Source organism: Thunnus thynnus, chromosome 21, assembly GCF_963924715.1.
Source record: "Thunnus thynnus chromosome 21, fThuThy2.1, whole genome shotgun sequence".
Taxonomy (NCBI): domain Eukaryota; kingdom Metazoa; phylum Chordata; class Actinopteri; order Scombriformes; family Scombridae; genus Thunnus; species Thunnus thynnus.
The window spans coordinates 21,038,262-21,063,152 of record NC_089537.1 but is presented as its reverse complement, the minus strand read 5'-3'; the positions used below and the strand labels follow the sequence as shown (position 1 = coordinate 21,063,152).

Sequence of the window (24,891 nt, the reverse complement as noted above, 5' to 3'; positions counted from 1 at the left end):
AAATCTAACAGCCCTGTCAAAACATTGCTCTCAGTCAAGCCTTGTTTCAAAATTTATACAGTGTGGAAATGAATCGTCTATTCCCGCCTGTTCAATCACATATTGGCCAAACATCATCATGAGATGTCTTAAAGGACCAGTGTGTAGGATTTAGTAGCACCTACGGATTTAGAGAACCTACGGTAGCTGCAAAAAACATTAAAGGCCCTCTCTAGAGCCAGTGTTTGGTTTGTCCGTTCTGGGCTACTGTAGAAATATGGTGCAGCATGGTGGCCTCCGTGGAAGAGGACCTGCTCCCTATGTGGATATAAAGGGCTCATTCTAAGGTAACAAAAACACAACAATTCTTATTTTTAGGTGAATATACACTAATTAAACTTATAAATTATATTCCATTTCTGCCAAGTCTGTTCTACTAGATGCCATTAAATTCTACACACTGCACCTTTAAATCAGCCACTGCCTTTATTGTCAGTCTTTTTGAGTAATCCAGTCAAAAAAGGAATCCCTTTTACATGTAATCTGGTGTGTAATGTCACACTTTATATTGTTATGATATGTATAATGTGAAATAATTTGTTTACAATCAGTAAATCCTGTTTTATGTTAAATCTGAAACCCATACCCTGCTTATCTCATACTGCAAAGCAACCAAACATTAATATCCCACAGAATGTACACAAAAGTGGCAGCCACAAGGCACCAGAGGGTAGACCAGAAGGGCCGAAGAGAGAATCAGTAAGAGCATCTGCTATCTACTAACACTCCTGTTCTGCTGCTGTTATATTTTTCATTCTCTTTAACAAACATTCCCACATGTTTGCTCAGTGTGACATGGGCCAGAAAGGAAACCTTCCTGACAAAATGAGTGGTCTAATAACCATTTCACCTCGAACTTTCTTCTCCGCCCTCCGCTGAGGAGTGTGCTGTTACATTGTACTAAAGTGTCTTTAAATAGGATTATCAGACGACGCTTCCAGACACACTAAAAACGTGGAGGGTTGCTGTGTCACGTTCCGAGCACTCAATCATCTCCCTTTTTTAACCTCCCCGTTTCATTGGGAATGTATCTCTTTCTCAGCGAGAAGTAAAGGTCTGTCAGCACCACGTGGGGGCAGCCATTTTGAGAAGTTAATTGGCTTCTCTTCTCTTTTGGAAGCCGCGGGGAGGATGTACGCTTTTTTTTTTTTTTTAAAGATTTATAATCAGAGGCTTAAAAAGCCTCAGAAAAGGTGAATTTGGAACAAAGGGAAAGTGTTTAACAATCTCTGCTCGTCTTTTTGGAAGACAAGAGGAGGCACTATCAGAGGGAACTAGTGTCAGATAAAAACTGTCTATGCCACTGCTGGATATCTGCAAACAGGGCAGCACAGGTTTCATATCTAATGCTTATTTCTTTGATTTGGGGTGCAGAGGAGAGGAGGAATGAAAATGAGGAAAGAAAGCTCAGTAAGAAGTTAAGAACAGAGAGACTGCTGTAGGTTGGAAGATTTCAGAGCACATACAGTATCTCTCACATTATAATTGATGCAGCTCCAGCACATCTTCAGCACTGTGGAAAATAACTTGTGGGCAAGATGCTGTGTGAATCAGCGTGTACTACTTGACGGTGGTGTAATAAAGAACACATATCATGACAATCTGTTCTGTTGAATTTTGACACCTCTTTAGATTCACCTTTACTACCACAGTGGGTGCTGTAGTATTTATTAGGTATTTCTCTTGATGGTAATCAAAGGTCACGGTTGACACACATATATGTTACCTTTCGTTCCAGGCTGCTGGTGCCAGTGCCGGCGCTTGTGTTTGGTTTGTTGTTATACTTTTGGAAGCCAGCAGTTGTGGACCAGCGAGTTGGGTTCTTTCTGGACGGTTCTTCTGGACCAACTGGGACTTCGCCCGGAGCAAGGCCAGCCAGGGAGGGATCACTGCTGCGACGGACATGGAGGGGCATGTCTGCTGAATACAAGAAGGGTGGGAAAAAAAATAGAGGTGGAATGAGGAAAAAATAGGGGACACAGAGAGGAAAAGAGAGTTAAAGCAACATCAAACCACTTGCTGCTTTATCAACTTATTGAGCGGATCACTTTCACGCAGTGGCACATTTCTAGGGCCACTGATCCATCTGGTAGCCATAAGACCCTTAAAGTACCTTGTCGACTGTACTGCATGTCAGTGGCAACATGGAGAGTGGGGATGATAAGTACTTTTGTTTCCATAATAGGTCTATTGAGCCCAAAAGGAAACACTGTACAACTCGACTATGGAAGGTTTGGCTTGGCTTGAGTCCTGCTACAGTGAAAGGAATACTGTATACACAATTTTAGCTGGAAAATAACCGTACACAGCTATAAAAATGTAAATACGGAGGGAAAAAAAATATGTATGTGAAACTGTATCCAATCCTTTGCTCAGCCTGGCCGCTCTTAAAATAACAATTACAATCGTAGTTGCGGCAAAATCGGTCATATATCATGATCTGATTCCCAAGATAAGAGTCATTCTAACACACTGCGCTACCGATTGAAGCTGATTCTGGAAAGTTTCCTGGGAGTGAAACCGGGTCTCACAACCAAAATTACCTCAGATATTTAAACATCTACAAGAAGACTGCACAGGAAACTCTGGCCCTTGTAACAACTGCCACAATGACCGACCTGCAACTGAAACTCAGTATGAAGTTCCCACATTTGATCGGAGCTGCCAAAACAAGTAAAGGGAATGAAGTTGCTTCACACTTTGCACTCCAGTTAAAACATTCAGTGAGAAATCCTGCTCATGTCTGTTACACAGGAAAGGCGGTAAGTATATCTGTGAGCTGTGGTGTGAATCATCTGGATTTTCCCAAAAGACCATATGGATTTGTTTATGACGCTCTAGCAGCCTGCGCGTTACACCCATAATTATGCAAATAGTTGGGTAACCACCTGTCATCCATCGGCAGATCATTGCAGCGAGCATATGCTGGTGCTAAGCTTCCATCTGATACACAGGAGACAAGTCTTAGTGGTGGAAGCGACGCATTTTAATCACGGCTTACGCTGTGCTGCAAGTCATGCGTATTTAATACTGTGACAAGACTGGGGAGTTTTGAATGCTACTGTAAGTGATTCTTGCGACCGCCTGCAGGGTAGCTGGGAATGAAAGCAGTTTAATTATGAGACTGAATTCCAAAAAGAAAGGTGAGATCAACATGTGTTTGTCAGTGTCTTTATACTACACGCAGGAGAAATCATGTCCTAGCTTTCAATATTCTCAAACATTGATCTTTTCAAGACGCACCTCTCTTGACCCTGATCACTCACATCCCCCTCCCCCCCTAATGTCCTTCACCTGTACTTGCTCTAATATGCTCATATCATAACACATCCCTTTTTATCTGTTTTTCTTTCACTCCCATTTAGTATTCTACTACCTGATCACTCTGTGGTCTCAGGATACTAGTCAGCACTATATAGCACTGACCTGTACTTTTCGCACTCAACATAAATTGTAAAGTTTCATTTTTCTCAGTGTGTAAATGACTGTCATTAAGGGCTATACAAATAAACTTGACTTGTTGCAGTCTACATAGTTTAGGGCCTACAGTGCCTCCACATAAGGAAGATGATTGATGGTTTTGAGTCCTGATGTAGCCTCAGACATTTAAGCAAGGCAGCTGTTTGCATCACACAACTTTAAACTGATGTCCTCTGGTCAATGTTGATGACTTGATTCACTACTTTTACTACATTTCACAGTAGTTTAGCAACAGCCAGAAAAGAGGATGGGAGGGATATTTTTGACCTTGATCGGCATGGCTTAATGACAAGTTGAATCCTTATCAGCCATTACAAAGGATACATTTGAAAGCACAAAGCCTTGTAATTCTATCTGTGTGCCAGTGTCACTGAAACAAGTTTCTTATTTTCTTTATTTTTATACAGAACAGAGCAGTAAAACTAAAAGAAATTGGGAAGAAAGAAATGTGCTCATATTTTTACTATGTTTGTGCCTCTGTAAGTTTGGTTTCATATCACTTAGACTAATCTGACTTTCTGATAGTAGACTCCAAAAGTGATGTTTGAGAAGAGACCAACATCATGACTGTGATCAAAACACTTTGATAACAGTAATCATTTCATGTTTATCATTTTCGGGCTTGTGCATAAAAAAGGGGGTGCTTGTTTTTATCTTTTTGATGTGTAATGTTGATGCAAACTATGGCTTACCATAAAGTTAGATGTTACAAAAAAAACCCTTTTCTTTGTTGCCAACTTTGCTGCTAAATTTAGCAATTTCTTCAGCCACCAACTCTACTCTCAAAGCTCCCAACCAATATGATAGAAGGCAACGTAGATACATTTCCACAAATATCTTGTTTTAGTCAAAAAGATCTGTTATTACAGCATATCTCATGGAGCACAGCACCTTCCTTCCACTAAGAGCAGGGGGACTCTGGCAGAGAGACTTCATATGCAAATAAGTGTATGATTACATCTAGAAACTTCTTGGAACTTTCTCAGCAACCAAGCAGTAGAGTTAGCAACAGGGGTTTCAAACTATTTTTTCTAAGTAACTTGAGTTGATAAAATTATTTTTCTCAGGAGGGAATCTTTGCCGCAGTTCATGTTCTTATGCATTAACAGGTAGCTTGTAAAACTACACTTCCAATGTAGCTTTCCAAACCACTCTGCTGACACAGACCGTGCCAACAAAACTCACCAGCAGCTTTCAATATATTCTGTACTTCTCTACTACAAATGTGTTTCATTTACTTTGGCAGTTGTCTGCAGGCTTCTTCAAAGGGGGTTGGGAATTGAGTAAAGAAACCGCAGCAAGCAGCCAGACGGCCAGTCGTTGTGCGTTTACTCTTAAATTAGGTTGAAGATTCAATAATGGCATTTAATGGACTTTGCCTCCTATCGGTAACGGCTGGTTCAAGTCCAGTTCAGGGCTCTAATGAGGTTCACCTCAGACAGTGGGGGTAATTAACATCCGGTATTATCCTATATGACAGGCTTAGAGATGACATACAAATAAATAAAGAAGGAGAGTGAGATCCACAGAGAGAGAGAAACATTTAGAGGGAAAACTGGAATCGAATTTGACAAAGGGTGAAAAACAAATACAGCTCTAAGATTGTTCTTCTCATAAAATCTCTATGTATCTGTACTTTTTTTCTAGAGTGCAGCATGTATTAAGTCTTTTTAATAAAGCTACGTTGTGTGTGTCAGTGTGTGTGTGTGTGTGTGTGTGTATGTGAGTGTGTGTGTGTGTGGACAGCGAGTTACACAAGACACTTGTCATGGATTAAAAGCCTTGGTGTGTTTCCCAGAATACCTCAAGGCTCAGCTCTTACTGGACGTTTATCTTGGGTCTTTTGAAACGATGACAACATTGATCTTGCTTTATGTGAAGTGATTGTTTCCAGATGCTAGCAAAGTAAAAATGTCCATTGTAATGGACTAATAATCATTTCTCCTCAAATATATTTGAAGATAATGCTTCCTTAACAATCACACCAAATACCTGAATCCAATCAAAATTCTGTAAAGTTAAGAATTTTTATAAAAAGATGCAATGGCACATCATGTGATGATATATGATCTCGAAGAGGTCTTTTAATATTACATTTAAAAGACACTAGATTAGGCAAATCAGTTTTCCAGATTCTATCAAATCATCTTATTCTTTCTGTTCACACGTCCCCTTCCAGCATACAAAACCTCACAGATTTAGATATGCATGAGTGAGATATATGAAGGATTTACTTTGCGTGCAAGAGACAGCACATTCTCAGACTCTCTTTGCTCTCTGGATATATCTTTACACAACAGCTAATAATGTTTGGCTACTTTACAATACCACTGGCATCTAAACATTGACAACAGCATATTCCTTCTCTTTAATAAAATGCTGATCCATCACAGGTACAAATCCTTACAGGTTTACATATGACAAGAGAGTTGTTATGGAGTGTGTGTTTGTTTGTGTGTTCACTGTTTAGAAGGTCGCAATATGAAGATTCTCTCCCCTCCCCTTTCTCCCTGACCAATTTTCTTCTACTTAATTTGTGATGGGATTATCCTGGCAGTCCGAAGGGTTTGGTTGGTCCCACGTTTAATAACCAGTGCCGCCACTTCAGACATCGATCCAGGCTGAAGAGGGAGCCAGACCATTGGGGGGGTTGGCTAATAAGTCGAGGCCATAATCCAGCCCCTGTAGTGAGGGATTATGGCCAGGGCGCAGGGTCACAGAGATGTACACACACCACAATTCACCACTGGGAGAGGTCAGACTCTCCAAGGGCTATTACATCGTATTGTTTGTCCTTTATTTATGATTCACACTCACCTTGTTTGGAGGAGAAATATACGGTATAAGCTTGTATGAATCGCTGGATAAAAGTACCGTATACACAGCACAAAAGTCAATATTAAATTCATTTTGTCAGATATAAAATCTAATGGATAGTGGGGAAGGCTGACTGTATGTGAGAGACCTATAGATGAGGTAGGTCCAAGTTTGGAAAATGAAGAGCTGTTTTATTTTATTTTTATTTCTTTGTAAGCTTCTTTTTCAATGTGTGTGTGGTTTAAACTCTGCAAAGAGAGCAAAAAGTATCATTACATAAAACAAGTAAGCACTGATAACGGAACCAAAAATATGAATGAGAATTATGTGAGAATTGAATTAAATCAAATAATGAATAAATCTCACTCACATGACGCACATAACACATGGCTGCGGTCAAAAAGGACAAACAAAGGGAGGAAGGCAACATATATAGCCTTTTGAGTGGATTGATTGATTTCAGCAGAGAGGGGTCTGTCTGGGAATAGTCAGGTCCTTGGTAGACTTTTGACATTTAGTTTAGTATTGGATTGAAGAATCTTAGACATTCTGGATGCTGTAAGGTCACTCAACTCGATTCTTGGCCTGGGCACACACACGCACATCTACTGATTTTTGCGGCCAGAGGGACCTGAAGCACAGTTTGAAATGGGCAGGAAGAAATTGTCAATAGGTGTGGTGGGCCTTGCTTCAATTACAACTGACAGCTTGTGCCCACTCCACTGGCAAAAATCACCAACGTAAGCTGTCATGAGTATGAAGCCATAAATGATTAAGAATATCAACCAGCTGTAGAACAGTACGCTGGACTTACAACATAGAGGACTTATAATGTGAAGTTGAGGATTTTTCACTGTTCCGTAGCTCTGACATCGTACGAAGCCAGACAACATCTCAGTCTTTTCAACAAAATTTAGAAAAACTTCCAATAAGAATAAATTAGAATGTTTATAATAATCTCAGTCCAAATCTCCAAACGATGTCAATGCTTGTTTTAGTTTTTTTTGCCAACATTTATTCAGAAACTGACGTGATGATGAGTTTAGTGAAAAAATATGAAGACTGTATGATTCCAATGGCAGCCCAGCAAATGGTGTGTTGGTTCAAATCAGGAGCAGGAAAGGTTTGTGTTGTCATAGGAGATAACTGCCAATCATCCATAATCTGTTGTCAAGTTTACCTTAAATGATGCTTGCTTCAAGCACTGCCATCAGTCATAATGAAAGCCATGAATAAATAAAGCCAGAAATAACTCGGGTTGACCAGCTATGGAAAAGTTTAGTGAACTCACTATAGTGAGGACATTTCGTTGTTACTCCATATGGTGTGTTCAGTTCTGACATGCCACAGGGAGGTCACAAGCCTCACAAAGCCAGACTACATCTCAGTTTCTACAACAAATATTGGGAAAACATCCAAAAAAGAATCAATAAAGCTTGACCGGATCAGCAAATGTTTACACAATATGACTCACAACCAAGTCAAAACCAAGCAAACACCTATTTACCTGTTACATGAAACACTATTCAGCATATGCATTAGCTAATCTTTTTGAAAATCAAAAACAGATTTGGTGATAGGTAGGGAGAAGAGGAAAAAATGACAACCTTTTGTGTCTTTCCAGCTGGAAAATCCAAAGCAAACACCAATCACTGCCCAAATAGTGTTTTGATCTGATCAGTAGTATGGAGCATTGATGTCTGAGAGAAGGAGATAACTGTCAATCATCTATTGTCAAGTCCACTTTAAAAGACCTCCATCTCAAGCAAGTGCCTTGCCAGACAAAAACATTATGAAACACCATCATTTATCGCTGTCAAGATGCTATTCCTCTCAATGGGGAAGTGTTTGAGGACACCCACTCAGACAGCACAGCTCTTACAGAGTGCTTTGATGTCCTATTGATGCTTCCATGTTGTCAAGTTCACAGGAGTGTTTTATACCTCCATGAGATCTTATTAACTGGATGACTGAGATTAATCCACACAAACTGTGTGATCTGATAACAACAATTTCTGCAGAGTAAAAAATGTAAAACAACATATTTTTTTACAAAGTCACTACTCAGGTTGGTTATAAACAACACCAACCTGCAGCACAGTAACATCCACCTCACCTCATTTTCCCACTTTTTCCTGAAGTGGCTCTAATAATGTAGCAAAATCAGCTTCTAACGTAGTGGTGAAAGAGATGGGGGTCAGCTCTTCCAATCACTGAAATGGCATGGAGTAAAGACAGCAGGTCCTTAAAATACCTGGAGAGCAGGGAGTGGTCCTACCTCCTGACTGGATGCCAGCACATGGTAATGGAGCTAATGCCTCAGCATACTGATAAGGTTATAGAGAGGACATGCTGAGGATAGACTTTGTATTTATGTGTGTGTGTGCATGTGTGTGCGTGTGTATGTGTGTTTGTATTTCTATTCTTATGACAACTAAATAACGTCACAGTGATAGGAAAAAATAACCTTTATTACATTCTGACACTTCTCACTTAAATGTAAAATTAGTTAGAGTTGTGTCTTAATGTTGTTGTCAATGAACATATTCTGGCATATTCAGAGGAACTTATGAGAGTTTTGTTTTCCTCTTGATGCCAAGAGCACAATCAAAAGCTGTTAACCAAAAGGACTTTGCATACTTTACATGCTGGCGCAGAAGTCTCAGAGATTACTTAACATTATATAATGTGCTGTCTGGCTTGAATCAGTGTGCAGCACTGAGGAAATCAAGTTTGAAATCAAATCAAACACTTTAAAAAAACAGGTTCTAGGTTTTCGTTAGTCTCTCAGAATTAAAGAAAGAACTTCTTTCTAGATTCACAATATCTGTACTGAAGTTCAACAATCATACAAGGAGAAATGCACTATAGAAGAGTGGGGTATATTCTTCCTCCATACACAAAAACCTCAATAATTCAGAATTCAGTGTTGTTGTGACTCTTACTTTTTCTTGACTGGAGCATCATTTTCTCCAATATCACTGGTTTCATTGACACATGAAAGTACGAACGTGAAGCCTGGCTCTAAACTGCAGCTTCTCTAATCTCGGTGGTTTGAAGCTCTCAAGCACAATACTGCAGCAGGTGATTGTCATGGAAACCTGCTCTGACATCCCTGATTGGGGTGTGGCCATGAGTGTAACATGCTTGTGAGTTTGACCCATAAAGAGCAGCGCAACAGCAATTTGTTTTCTCGATGTATTGCAGTGTGGATCTACTTTTTAACCTGCTAATGTGAAGAGAAAGTAGGTACACTAATAAATTATGACATAACATCTGCAATGTGCTAAACATCAGTGAGAACATGCTGTAATGTATCTAAGGGTGGACTTTTCCTATACAGCAAGATGTAGGTTAGAGGTTATAGAATAAATAAAGTCAGGTCCTTACTAGTATTTAAATACAAATGTGTGCATACACTAAGAATATAGGCACTATCAGTCGACCAGGGATGAAGGCTGTCTGCTGGGTGAATAGGGTATTTTCTCCTGTGACCCTCTGGCCCTGGCGTACTCCGAGTCCATGCTTTCACATCGAACTGATTTAAATATAAATGCCAAGCGACCACGGCTTCATGAAATGTCTAAAAGCTATTTTTTCCTGGGCTACTTTGAATACTTCAAGCCTGGGCCAGTTCAATGTCTGAATAAATTATGGCACTGAGACATTTTAACTCTCTCTCCAACCGCTGACTACATATTGATGTCCCTTGTGTGTAGCGAGGGGGGATTTCCACTGAATACAGCCTGACCTGAATCATCCACATGGGGACAAAAGGTTCCATTTTTTGGGGGAGTAAGGCAGTTCTCGAGTGGTGGGAACCAGGACTGTGGAGAAGGAGATGAAATATGTAGAGAACTTAAATGGGACAGTGGTCAAGTAAAGGCCAGACGGGGTCGAGAACACCACTTAGAGTGCTTCTGTGAAGTGTTTAGAAAACTCTAATCTGATGTAATGTCAGAAAGCAAGACAAGACAAACTTTGAATAAACATCAACTGCTGACCTTTACCAAGAGCGGAAGATGGAATTGAATAGACGGATGATGGAAAAGCACTTTAAAGCAAAGGGGCATTTATGACAACAAAAACTCTATTTGGCTTCAGAGCTAAGTGCCGTACTGTCTATACAGTGTGTGTGTTTGTCTGCTTCTATACATAAGCATGGTTGTGTAAAGCTTTATGTGCAGACTTTTGTGTAAAGGCTTATACCTGTCCATATGCCTGTGTTTGTCTATGCTAGTATATGCATGAATGCTTATGTCTGAGTGTGTGTTTGGGCTTTCATGTACATGTGTACGTGTGCAAATTGATTTTTACATTTTCATGTCCTCCTGTTTCTGAGAAAATCCTCTGTGGAAGATGTAAACACACTGTACAATAGCTGCTTTTGAGCAAAACATGGAAATATAAAAAAAACCAGCCTCTTCCAGCATCTCTTTCATTTCATTTTCATTCTGAACTCAAACCTTACAGACAGAATCTGTCAATAAACTTGTGTTTGCAAAACACTGAAATTCAAAAAAGGGGTCTAGGAAAACAAAAAATGTCCATCATCTGGTGTTTCTGAAGCCATACTTCACCATTTTGAGAAATATGCTTTTTCAACTTCTTGCAGCAAGTTAATAAATAGCAAACTATTTCTTGGGTTTTTTAATCACTTTGAGGCAACAGAAGGAAACAACAGGAAGTAACTGGCCAGACCTAGAAACTGTTTCAGCATGTCCTATAGGACCACAACTTGTCATTTTCAGACTTTTCATACAAACTTAAAAAACAAGCTATGTTAATTTATGAGCTTTAGAGATGCTTTGTTTTGGACAAAGCCAGGCTAGCTGTTTCACCCTGCTTGCAGTCTTTAAGCCAAGCTAAGCTAAAGATATGACAGACATGAGAGTGGTTTTCATCCTGACATCAAACTCTCTGCAAGAAGAATTCCCAAAAGTCCAACTATTCTTTTAACACAAAATCCAGTTTTATGTTGCTAGTTTATTAAGTTATTTACCATTGCACATGATCTAAAGTACCTAATCCGTCTGGTTTTGTGTGAGTACCATACAGCTGTACAACAGGTAATATTTACAGAGAAATCAAAACACTGCCCTGACTTTGTCCTCCATACTGTTTACAGGTTTTAAGATGAAATTCTTCACACAGCAGCCTCCTCCTCACGAACAGGACAGAAATATCCCTTGACCTGCTGTGTAAACTCTGTAGAAAAGAGTCTCTACTTCTCGTGATGGTGTTTGTGGAGGTGATATACTGTATATTAGGGTCACTTCTTCAAAATGAACTGTTTAAAGCTGCAGTTATATTGATCTCTTCAATCACTTTCGACCTTGTTCGGCATGAAGTGTCAAGCTAAAAGATATGATGATACTACGGCTGTTACGGGATCCAATCTGTAACATTTGTAACATTATTTGTCCAGAAAACAATGTCGTTATCGTTAAATAAGGATGTATACAGGAATTTCTACTTTGTTCAGAATGTTTCCTGTCCTCAATAAACTTCCTCTATCAGTCATATTAGTTACAGTATACTGGGTATGAAGTCCCATCACTGTCCCTAACACCAGAGAGAGCTGTATTCTCACAGGGTTGCTGAGTCAACCATTGTGTTTTCATTTTGAACAAGAAATAGAGAGAGACAGACACAGATTCGTTTCTCCTGACAGAAAGACAATACAGACTATTTACTGGAGAGAGAGAGAGGAGAGGATGTCAGCCTTCCTCAAGCCCTCAGAGATGAGTCCTCCAGCGGCAGACACCTAGACACTTCAACAACAATAACACCAGTATGTGTGTGTGTGTGTTTGTGCGTGTTTGTGTGCGCGTGCATGCTTGCGTGTGTTTGTGTGTGTGTGTGTGTGTGTACTGCTCTCAGACTGTTTCCCCAGACAATGAAGATCTCAGAGAGGAGGGGAGGAGTAGAGTTCACTCCCCAAATCAAACCTGACTCAACTAGGTCGAGGCTCTACTCACACTGAGACTTCAGAGAGCAGCAGAACTAGTGTGAGTACCTGCTTCTACATGTACAGTGAGGTCGGTAAGTCTGAGACCACGTTGAAAAGTTTGCCATATTACACAGCAGACCTTCAAAAAAATGTTTATTTTCACATAAAGCCTGAAATAATCAGAAAGTTTGAGGATTCAGAAACACAAGAAGTTTTGACATGTAAAATGAAGAAGAAATATTTAAGATTCTGCACTATTTCTAACTCAGCAGTCAAATTTAAGCAAATCTGTGGCATTGTCCAACTTAGATCCTTTGTACAAAAGTACAGATTTCATTGAGTTGTGCCCTTCCATTCAAGCATGCACTCAGATGACACTCAGGTGGATCAAATCTACTCATCAGAGGCTCATTAAAGTAACTCAACCTGCAGCCAGTCTTCACCTGTTATGAATATGGCTGTGCCTCAAGTTTCCAGCAGATCATTGCTTACTAAGTAGCATTGTGATAGTGGGAAACATGGCATCAGCACAAAGTTGTCAGAAGTCCAATTGTTATTTTATGCATCTCAGCATCAAATCATGGCTAAAGATTTTCAAGGGGGCAGTGTATGGAAAGCTTTGCAGGAACTGGATCAGTTGTGTCTAAGGTACGATCAGGCAGACCAAAAGTGACCACACCATCGGAAGGACAATACATCAAGCTTAGTTCCCTGACAGATAGAAAAGCAACTTCATCACTGATACAGAATTTGCTGAATAAAGAACACAAGACTCTAATCAGCAAAAGCAGTGTCAAAGGCTATGTTGTAGTGGTCCCAGAGGACAAGTAGCAGTTTCTCAACAACTTCTCAGGAGGGGAAACAAGGCCAAACGCAGGGGGTGGGCTAAGAAATACCAGCATTTTACAGTCTGAAAGAAGACTGGAAAAATAAAATGTAAGCATGCGTATACTTCTATGTGCACATGCTTCATAAAGCTGGATTTATGTTTCTGCATTAAGGGTTTATGCCTAACCTACAGCAGCTATGAGTGTTTTTCTACGATGTAGCTGACTTGAGCCTTGAGCCTCCTAAAAGTTCATATTTGGGTTACAGCCAGTTTTGCATCTGTTTTTCCCTACAAGTTTCAGTCTCTGATGCTGGTGGACATCATTGAAAGAGAAGACAATATTAAGGAAGTTGAAGGACACACATCTAGCAAAGCCATATTACACAGCAGACCTTCAATGATCCCTGAATGGTAGCGGTTCCCTATTCAGTAATGAGACAGGGCAAATAATGTTATGTTACCTAGATGTAACTCCAGTTCAGTATCAGACGTGTATCAGACAGTTCAGATCTAACATTGCTGTGGAGATATTAAGATAAAAAGCAGATGCTCAACCCTAAATCAAAACCTGCACCACAGCACCTACTGCAAGACTCCCCTTGCATTGATTATATATCCAGTTTAAGTGTTCTGTATTCCTAGTTTAAGGTGATTCTCGGATTAAATATCCTGTTGCCTATTTAATTAGCGTTTTTTCCGCCTTATATATTACTTCATATGCCTATATTCCCCAAAACTAAAAAAATCTAATGAAAAAAAAAAACCTTGTTAAAAAATAGGATCAGCAGTCCCATTACAAGACCACAACCTTATCCCGACTTAAACCAGACTCATGGAGACTCCCATCCACATCCCCAACACACCCACCTCTCCAGGGAGTTGCTAATCAGCAAACCAAACAACCCTCAGCCGCACCGGACACAGGTCCACAGCAGCACCTTCTATTTAAACACAATTTTTTGTGTGTTTCTCCATTATGGCCGGTCTGGAGGTACAGACTCTGGGAGAAAAGGGGCCATAAATCTCACTCAGCCTGATATGTGGCCAAGTCGCTCATGATTAAAAACACCGCTCTGAAAAAGTCATGAGCCAGGAGAGGTAGAATTTACAGCCATGGCTAAAGCTACCAGGCGTTTTAAGGATTCGGTTTGGGTGGCTGAGGAAGTTTTGACGTCTCCAAAAAATATCAAAAACGTGTCACTGCTGAGATGATTAAAAAGCTCTTCAAAGTCAGATCTCCTCTCAGCCCTGAGGTATCACTTCAGTGTGGGAGGCTACTCTGGTCAACATTAGGGTTTGCCAGTCTGTAAAAGCTGCGATGAAACCTGCCTCACCCTGCTTTGAGAAGGTACTCAGGCACCCAAAACAATTTTATTAATATGACTTCCAGTGGTACTCCTGAGTGTGGCATTGTAGTCTAAATGCCTGGCTTTTACAACCAGAGAAAATAGACGGTGAAAACTACTGGCACAAAAAGCTGATCTGCACAGGTTCAGGGTGAAGATAAAACACTACGTGTTGAAGAAGAGTTAGGCACATTGTCTCATACATTAAAGGTGCATTTTTTAGCATGCGAATATCAAATCATTACATCTACATCACTATATTATACAATAACAATGTAGACACAAGACTATTATTGAGAACTCAAAGCTTATGTCAGCCTCCACACTAGATTTTCCACAGTGGGCAGCCATATCTTTGCAGGAGAGCGTCTGGATCAATTTACAGCACAAAGAGTTTGCTTCTCACAGTATATCTCAAAACAAGCTTCAACTGTCACAGATTTAATTGCCACAGTCGATGTGTGAGTGGAAACTGGAGGCTGATGAGTGAGTGAATGAATTTCAGTTTCTGGCAGGTCAGACGGCATCTAAAGCGCGGAGCGGTTTCCAGGCAGCACATACACGAAATCCATATCGCAAACATTTCAGCTGTGAGAACGACTCCTTCCTCTGCTGTGAACAAAAACATCTTCACTTCATCTGCTCTTTTTTTTAGCAAACATGACGAATTCAAGCTTCCGCCAGAGTCCCCCAACTTTTTCTGGACCCTTTGATGATTTATTGGGAAAAAGAGAAAGTTATTTGGTGTGTGAGATGAGAGGAGTGCTGTGGTAGGAGTGATATGGGCACTGGTGTGAGGCCTGGCTTAAATGTGTTGTTTAATGAACAGAGATATTTCTGGTTAAAAGCTGCCTGTGGGGAGCCGCTGCAGAGTACGTATGCTAATCTTGAAACAACTCGTACACACATAAATTCATTTCTGCTCAGATACACACACACACACACACACACACAACGCAATGTATGAGGTCAGAATGGTTTACATACAACAAGTCAAAGCATATCAGAGAAGCGTTCTTTCCCGTAACAGAACACAGCAACAAAGACAAAAACAGAAGAAAGGAACTCAAAACTCACTGCTATTGTGCACTATGGGAAGGACTTATTAGGACTGTTTTAGAAAACATGAATATAGGATCCTAAGGAACAGATGGTATTATGATGTGCCGACTCTGTGTTTTGGATATGCATCACTCTGATCAGTCACGCAGTATTATGAAAGCACATGAGGTTTTCATAGAGATTCGAGGCAGGGGATGATGAGAGGAGAGCGGGGCTTCAAAAAATCAAACTTTTTCTAGGTAGGTATATTCAGCACCCTTGGTAGAAATCACACGTGTAATTGGGCAACAGGGCGTCATAGGGAGTAGAACTTTTCTTCAGTCTCACTGGTAATGCTGATAATGCCGAAATAATGCTCAGATAGTGGCAGAGAGAAGTGGTTACATGAGGTTACAAGAGCTATATGTGACACTTAAACATCAATAAATCATTACTGCAGTTACTCTTTATCTTTTTACATCATGTACCACCAGGTCAGATTTCACAGACAATTGTCTGGATTGTGTTATCGTACCAAAAAGAGATTGCTTTACATCTCAAAACAGGAAAAGGATTATGTTCTGTCAGTGCAAGTTTCCAGAGTTTCTTGCAGTTATAGATGGAAGTAGTGCAAGGTTTCAACTAGTTTCAATTGCTCACAGCAATGACACGACTTGACCACACAGTTAAGTGTATGGAATGATGAAACATGCAGGTAATGGGAAAATTTTAGTAGCACTTGAGCACTTATACATTTGATCTTGACACACACATAACTCTAAATTCTGCTGTCATGCTGTGATGAAAATTTTGCCAGTATTTTATTTATTAAGCTATTTTGATTCTTTGGATCTTTTATTGCTCTTGAACCAACATCCATGGGACGATGGCCCAGCTGGGTCTCAGTTCAAAGCGTCACACCCAAATTTCGGCGTATTTGTTGTGTGTGAGTAAATGTTTTTTTTATCCATTTCATCCACATTTTTTACCATAAACTAACAGTAAGTTCTTGTTTGGTCAGAAGCTTTTGTCACAGCAGAGGACAACTTTTTTTCTCCTACCAGGAGTTACGCAAGCGAGCAAGGAAGCAAGGACAGAAATGACTTGAACTGAAAGAGTTGTTTGCTTATATTATTGCAATAGTCCATTAGAGATGAAGTGGCCCTTTCACAAACTTTAGCCCAAACACAATAATCCATAAAGAATACTTCCTGACATCCTATTTCTTCAAAAAAGCTTTCTGAAAGAAGATAGTACTGGAACAGTTAGCAAAATGGTAAATGTAAGCCAAGAGGTGATCAAGAAAAGCAGGAATGTAATTGTCTGAATCGAGCAGAATTCAGCAAGGTGTGAGCTTGCTGACAAGGCAAGTTGAACCCAGTCTCCATGATGGGTGCATCATGTCATCACCCTGTCCTAAAATGAGGGGGCACCCAGAATTGAACTAGGGACCTCTTGATCTGCAGTCAAATGCTCTACCGCTGAGCTATACCCCCTGACACTACTCCCAGGCCACATGAGGGAAGATGATCTCTGCTGCTTGCCTGAATTGCACTTAACAAAGGCAATTTGGGCCAGTGGGCTTTAGGAAGTGGGCAGGAAATCCAACGCCTCATGTCAACCTGCATCTGCTCTGCTAAAGTAAGACACTAAAAATCAAACAAGCTCCGGGGTGTTTTCCTCTAACTTACCAAGTGCTGACAACTCAATATAGAGGGTTGCAAATGAAAGGAGACTTTTCCTTATATATATCAATAAAGTATTATTGCCCTTAATACAAATGAGCTGCCAGGATGAAAACAAAAATCTGCAGTTGATCAGAGAAAATGCAAGAAAGACTTTCATACAAGACATGATTAATGGGGAGTTTGCTGCAGTGGAAGAGTTTCTAACATTCTCTCTTCTTTGTGTTTCTGCTGCTTCCTGTAGGCGAATGAAAACATCTCAACACATTTTAATAATTCATAGACAAATCTATGCCAAAAGATAGGGAGCAGCTTTTTCTTCATATCCAAACATTGCAGAGCTAGGACTTCAGTCCAATATACCAACATGTGGTTTCTAGACATTTGCAAGGATAGCTTAAAGGAAGTCCGCCGGGTAGTCGCTGCACATTGTCAAATTAATTTGCCCTTAATGTTCAAATAGCTGGCAGAAACCATTCCATGAGGAAAAAAAAAAAAAAAAAAACAATAAATCAAGCAGACTCTGCAAAAATGTTTTGCTTTGATCAAAGCTGCGATTGTGGGCCAGAGTAAGTACTCTGACAGTGATCATGTTTGTGGGAAGACGGGAATGTGGTAGGGGAGTGTTCTGGGATTTTCACAGCGCTTTGGGGCGGATTGTATCTTTGTGGATCTGATGAAAAACAGGAGGAGGGGGATGACAGACTTACTGTAGCTGCGACAAAGAAGATGCATCTCTCTCTCTCTTTCTCATAAGCAAGCTAGGACCAGTTTCATCATTATTCATGAACACTTCACACATGTTAATTGTGCCTTCTTACTTTCTTATTCCATGGCTTTTACTGCATTGTTTGTCACTTGTTGAGTATTTCTGTGTATTGTGAGTGTGCAGCAAAAAAAAAATCTAGCACATCCATGTAGTGACATAATTTCGCTGAACTTGTTTTGTTTTTCATGAAGGGAGTGATATTTTCTACATGTTGGACAAACAATTTTAGCCTTATGTTAAAGTATTTCTTCCTACAAAGAGGGAGTAAGTTAGCGTATTACATCCCTTACTAATTGTGTGTGTGTGTGTGGGGGGGGGGGGGGGTGGTATTATATGACTGGATACGAGTCTGTACTACTTGTTAGGGCGGAGTGTTTCTGCAGTATGTCAGCGTTTGTGTATTTATGTTTGCGTGTGCTGTTTTATGAATCCGTTCACCTATAATGATGAAAACCTGTTTGCTTGCACACAACCTGTCTGCCTGCATTATGCGGGTGTAAACATACGTGTATTTCTAGCCGCATGTGGCAGCCAGTATGTGCCTGGACATGCCTCCGAGTGCTCCCCTCACATGTGCTTTGAAGCAGACGAACTTCACAGGTGACCTCCTGGTGGACGACAATGGAGCAGATTGGTGCGGGAAAGAGAGAGGGGTTGGAGCCTTTTACAAAGGGACTAATGAGGCGGGTGTAGGAGTCAAGGGGTTGTTTGCAGGTCCGCTGGGACAGAGAGCCTGGAGACAAAGAGATGCTAAACACCTCTAACCCTTTGTGGACTTATTGTGCCGAGAGCAGGAGGCATTGCCCTTGGCCAACTGTGACCCTCTTTTGACATGTGATACACAATGTAAATGAACCATAGAGGTTCCCGCAGACTAATGAGAGAGACAGACAGTAGGAGAGACACACACAGACAGATTTACTGTGTTGCACGATTTTTGCATTAAACATTTTAAATTTGAATAGACAGGAGAGGAGGAGAGGCATAGCAATTATGCTAATTATACTGAGGTGTAATCATTATAATTATTGTTTGTATTGTTATAGTGATGTGTTCTTAGATTAAGCCTAGACTTTTTTTCCCCTCCTCTTTTCATCTATTGTTTGAATGTTCCACATTTTTGTTTTTGTCAAGAAACATAACACGTATGAGCAAAAATACTAATGTGCAGTGAACTCTGTTTTTGTAAATTCAGAATTTGTTCTTCTGCAGAAAAGCGAGTTTCTCAGAGTCCTGTGCTTGCTTAGAAGAAGGGAGACTTTTGAATTTGGAGGTGGAAAAAGTGAGAGGAAATATAAGACTGGTATAATCACTTGTTATTTAAGTTGCATTCAAAGTGTCAGACTAAAAACAAATGAGCATTCAGCACAAGAGGAAGAGAAAGGCAGTTAAATCTTTCGTTTCCTGCTGAAGTTACGAAATAACGTCAGAATAGCTGCATTGAATTACCAAGACCATAAACTCGGCATGTGTGCGTATATTCAAGTAAGAGATAAACAACCACAGAGATTTATTAATAAATGACGCAAGAGATAACTATTGAGGAAGTCCAGCTTTATTTTAGTTTATTAAATTGTTGCTCAAATTCAAAATCAGAAGGTTCTAATTGTAACTTGGCAACAGCAACCCTTTGTGATATTTTTAGTGGTCGGTGACTAAGTGAGAAAAAGATACCCTGAAGACTTATACTGAATGTTTGAGAAAAATGAGATGAAGAAAGGTCAGATGACTCTGTTAACTCAGCAATCAAATTCCCCGCTAACACTTCCTGTCTCTGGAAAACTGCAAAATCTCAGCCCCAAAATTATCCCTCAAAGCAGAGCCATTATGAGCAGGATTTATCTCAATACTGCATATTAGTGTTTACACAGAGGATAAACAAACTGTGCATTAAGAGTCCTGTGAGAAGTCAGAAGTGGGCTGAGATGCCATATTTCAGACACATAATTCTCCTAAATGTCCTTCTGTTGAGTGTCTGTGATACTGAGATGACACCAGAGTCAGTGCAAACAAACTCTGACTCCCTTCCCATGCTCTCCGTCACAGGGTTAAGGCCAGTCCCCACTTGAATCTGTTTCTGTATGTCAGAAAGTGTAAATAACTTTGTTTCCCAATAAAGACCTCACTGGTCCCGTGTTGCCTTAAGTGTGACACAAGTGACCTGCAGAGCTGCTCTCAGCTCGTCTCAGGAAGTAATAAAGCAGTCAACAAACACACAATCACATACACACACACTCCACGAGATTCAGCTGGCTGGCTATGGCTTTATTGGGATTCTGGCAGAAGTAATAATAGCAATAGTACGACAGAGAGCAAGATGGCTGCCTGACCGGGAGTTCTATAACTATTTGGTGGATATAATTTAATGGGCTGTGCTTGACAGATAAAATAAGCTAAGTAGTAAATCTAAGTGTGGGAATCAAGCGTGCTCAAAAAAGTTGAATGATGAGCGAGTTATGAGACTGAAAGAATAGAAAGATGGTGATTCCAGATTGTCAAACAGTTGAGAGTGGCGTTCAAGAGGCGATTAAACTCAAAGGTGGACAGTCTACGTTACTTGCTGGAAAAGCTAGTGATTGAAAACAGAGACTGTCTGAAAGCTGAACTCGTTCAAAAACTAAGGAAATTCTGTACAGGATATGGTGGAAGTGCTACACAAGAAACAAAAGCTGAAGAGTAACGAGAAGTTTCTGAAAGTTTACATTCAACCAGCCAAGACTCACACCAAAAGAATGATTGAATTGAACTTCAGAGCTCTATTGGATGAAATACCCCTTGGGCGACAGATTTACACTGCAGGGAACAGGAGAGTCAGAAGACGCCCAACAGGTGTGGATAACAACTGAGATGTGGAAAACAGAGACAGAGGGCGGACAACTGAAGATTGTCTGGAAAGCTTGTAAGTCCTGAACAATTCACTCTTGTGCACTGGAATACAAATGGATGGATGGATATGAACTTCATTTCCCTCAATGAAATGCATTGATATAAATGGATATACTTGGTTTGGCTATAACAGAAGAACTAACATTAAGACCCCTAACTCTCGGGGGTGTGGGTATCTATGAAAATCTATCTATGAAAATGAAATTTTTAGGTTATACAGGGTTAGCCTAATTGATAAATCAGTAGATGGGATCATTGGTTTACAGTTTAAGCATTTGGTGTCAGAATATTGCTTTATAATTTTCTCCTGCTATCTTCCCCCTGATGGATCACTAAGGGCTGACTCCTATGGGTTGTCTTGGGCGGTATCAAGGTATTACAGTATACCAGAGTATTTAGAAATCTTTTTTTATACCGTCAAAAATACAGATGCTCCTCTTTCTGTAAAACTGATAAGGAGATGCTGTATTGAGGTGATGTATTGCAGTGCACAGCACACACCACCATAGGTCAGTCTCTACTGGTGGAACAGGCAATTGAGCTGCGAAAGATGGCGACTGCGAGTGGTATGGAATTAGGACTGTCAAGATAACCACAATGTTGCAATACCACGCAAGCAACCGCCACATCTGCTATGTTCACATTTTTTTCTTTTTTCATGAGGCTAGGCCCTTCTTGTTTTACACAATGTGTGTGTATTGAATGTTCAGTGGCTCCTCCAGTCCAATCTGGTACAGTAGCTCCAGAGCGTTTCAAGCACTTGTGGGGTCCAAGGAGCCTTGCGCTGGCCTTCTGCAGCTAGCATCTAGGCTAACAAGCTAACCTGGCACCCAGTCTTCATAATAGAGCCGGGCTTGGGGTGAGCTGACCCGTGGGTCGGTGCTGAATTGAATTATAGAGGGATACATTTTCTGTGTGCTGTTGGTGAAGTAAATGGAGATTGAAGATAAACAAATATAAAACTCAGGTTATGCATTTAATTTCATTTTGGTTCAACATACACTGAGTATTACAAATACTTAGGACTTACTCTAGAGGACCATCTAGGTGCGGGGGTCTGGGGTTATTGTAAGCAAGCAAAATGTGACGCAGTTCAGAACAGAGTAATGCACTGTTTTCTGGGTGTGCACACAATGGAATGGGAGGGGAGCCATGTGAAGTGCGCCATAAGGGACATGTTGCGACTGTGGAATAGATTAATCAACATGCCAGATAAGAGACTTACAAAACAACTTTGCTTTTGGGATTTTTCAAATAATTATTCTTGGACAATGGGGCTTGCAAAAATATTTGGCAAGACAGGTCTTATATATTATATATATAAATTATCTTGTAGTGTTGGTCAAATTAAAACAATACTATTTGAAATTTAGAAACAGAAATGGTAAGAAGACATTTTTTAAACTTTTTTTTGTAAACCAAAACTGAGAATGTACAGTCTGATTAAGTGTATTTACCACCCTGAGCACTACGCCACCCTTAACCAGAGCACAGAGGTCTGTCTGTGCCCAGTTGAGATATGATATCTTGCCTCTGGCGGTGGACACTGGATGCTTCTATTCAATTCCAGTGGAGAATAGAGAGTGTTACCTGTGTGATCTGGGAGAGGTTGAAAATGAAATGTGCTTTTTGTTCTATTGTCCATTATATCACAATCTTAGATATAGGCGTTTCCTTGAAATGTCTGCAGAATGTCCTGATTTATTTTCTATGTCTGATGAATGTAGGCTTCAGAACATGTGTGTTTCATTAAGCTCAGTTTGTGTTAAATGCTTATCAACAGTGTCTGAGGGAACTTTATGTTTGAAGTCTTAAAGGCACAGTTTACGCCTCAGATGTGCCTAAGTTATGTTTTATAGCTGTATTGTCTAAGGAGCAGGATTGTGTTCATATTTGGTTTGACATTGATTGACATGTATGAAGGTATATTATATTTGTTCTTTTGCTCTCATCGTGTTATTGCTCTTGTTTGTGATGTTTGTAGTGTCTTGTAAGCCCATGCGGGCTGGGCACCTTTTGGTGCATGACACTTTGAAATAAATGACCATACCATACCAGTACTGGTAGCACAATCCTTACGGTGCTGAGTGGAGACTTTTACCACTCCAAGCACTTCACACTTCATTACCAAAACACTGTCTTCACCATTTAACAGTGTGGGTCGTTGCAATAATTAGCTATAATAAGCCCTGGATGATATTATGACAGTATGAGTGTTTTTATGACTAATAATCCCAATGACTGTGAACTGAACGCCCACTCCTCAGCAATTTCAAGACCCATCCTGGGCGCTCCCTCTCTCTCCCTCTCCCTCAACAAGCGTGTGTATGATTAAGAGTTGACATAACTAATAGCCTCTCCACTAACTCAGGTAGAGGAAGGCAGTTCAAAGTCTCACGAGGGCCAGTGGGTTTAAAAGTGCTTTCAGCTCACTAATGATGAGCTTGCTGAGGGAGATGAGCTAGCTATCCCAACATCCTCACTGCTGAGTGTGTACGTAACTCCAGTATGTGCGAATGAAGCTACTTTGAGAGGTGTTATGCACAGATGGAGTGGCTGTGGATCATTGGTGAAGAAGGGTTGAATAGATCTATGAAGGGCCACCATGACATGACCATGTCTTCTGTGCCATCTCCTCTTCCATATCCCAACACTCTCAAAAAATGATTCCTTGCCAAATTATTTGGGAAATTCATACTGATAGGTCCATTAGAACAATGATAATTTGCTTACCTAGCCACTTACAGCACAAGTGGATGAAGTAATGAGAGAAAAGAGAAAATTTAGTACATAACTCTAGGCTTTTTAGTTTTTATTTTTAGGTGAATCGGAGCTAAATAAATGGTTGGTTGTTGTTCAGTGTTACTGTAGCTGAGGGGATAAGCCTGTCACAACAAGTATGTCACAACGATTAATAGCGTCACGGCACTGTAGAGAAGAGGAGAGAAACAGAGAGTCCTAAAAAAGGCCATTTCATCACATCTTACTGGAGCCAAATAACAGAGCGAGAGAGAGAAAGAAACAAAGAAAATCTAAGCTCACCGGTTGAGAAATAGTGGTCTGTCTCTTGACAATTCCATTGGCTGTAATGATAAAACTCAGTGAGGAATGGAGGGTGTTTCTTGCATTCATTCTGATCTGCAGTTTTGTTTTTGTAACCATAGAGACTAGCTTCACAGAGGTAGGTGGTGGGGAAGGTAAGAAGTACAGCTAACACAAGGTCTATGTAGTTGAACGTGCAACGAAGTACAACCTCATTCCAAGTTACCTACTTACTCCCATATGCAAGTAACTTAGCTAAATACTAATATGTAAGTTAGCTAATACTAATTGGGAATATTTTAGGTCATTTTTTTGTTATGTGACACCTTGCAGCCCACTGGCCAACAGTCCACAGACCCATAGCTGCAGTACAAATCAGCCCCAAGGGCTGTAAAAGGTTCAACCAACAGGACCTTGAAGCCAACAATCAAGGCTCTGTTAGGGAGAATCACTGTACTAGGCAACCAATAGTCTAGATTTTAAACTTGAAATACAGCATTGTGACAATTAGAGTAAAAAAGTTTCAAGCAAAAAATAACAGAAAGCTGAACATTCCATCAATCAATTCTATTTAAAGTTCAAATTGTTAATGTTATAAGAACTTTGAACAGAGAGACAGAGAGAAGGGGAGAGGAAGACAGACAGACAGACAGACAGACACTGGATGATGTGAGATGGGTTAACCATCAGACAGGACCAATCAGCAGATGCACACTGCCGCTGTTATCAACTCTGTGATTCTACCGATATGAAAGCCCTGAGATCGCACTGCATCACCTGCTCACTGCTGAAGTGAGAGATTGAAGAAGTAGTTCTGGACCAGAGAGAGAGGGGGCAGATGAGAGAGATAAGTATCAGTGCCTGCTATCAGACCTAGTGGCATGTGGTTCCAAACCTAAACCTAGTAGTTTATCTATAATGGGCAATCACTGCCTTTGGAAGTCACCCAAATCCTCTGGGACAGCCCTTGATGAGATGACAGTCTACTTCATGGGCTTAAATCT

At 40.4% G+C, this 24,891-nt stretch overlaps 1 protein-coding gene and 1 non-coding gene across 8 annotated transcripts in view; both read right to left on the bottom strand.

The window, feature by feature from the left end:
- The window catches only part of LOC137173071 (partitioning defective 3 homolog), a 355,263-nt gene that overhangs the window by 202,322 nt on the left and 128,050 nt on the right, over positions 1-24,891 (bottom strand). For 5 of the 7 annotated variants that reach the window (XM_067577768.1, XM_067577762.1, XM_067577765.1 and 2 more), the window contains exon 4: positions 1,766-1,959. In XM_067577768.1, coding sequence (XP_067433869.1) covers positions 1,766-1,959 — 194 coding nt within the window. The remainder of the gene's footprint in view (positions 1-1,765; positions 1,960-24,891) is intronic. The other 2 variants (XM_067577763.1, XM_067577766.1) reach the window with 1 other exon arrangement.
- On the bottom strand, positions 16,930-17,001 carry trnac-gca (transfer RNA cysteine (anticodon GCA)). The gene has a single exon. It is a non-coding gene; the product is annotated as a tRNA-Cys (tRNA).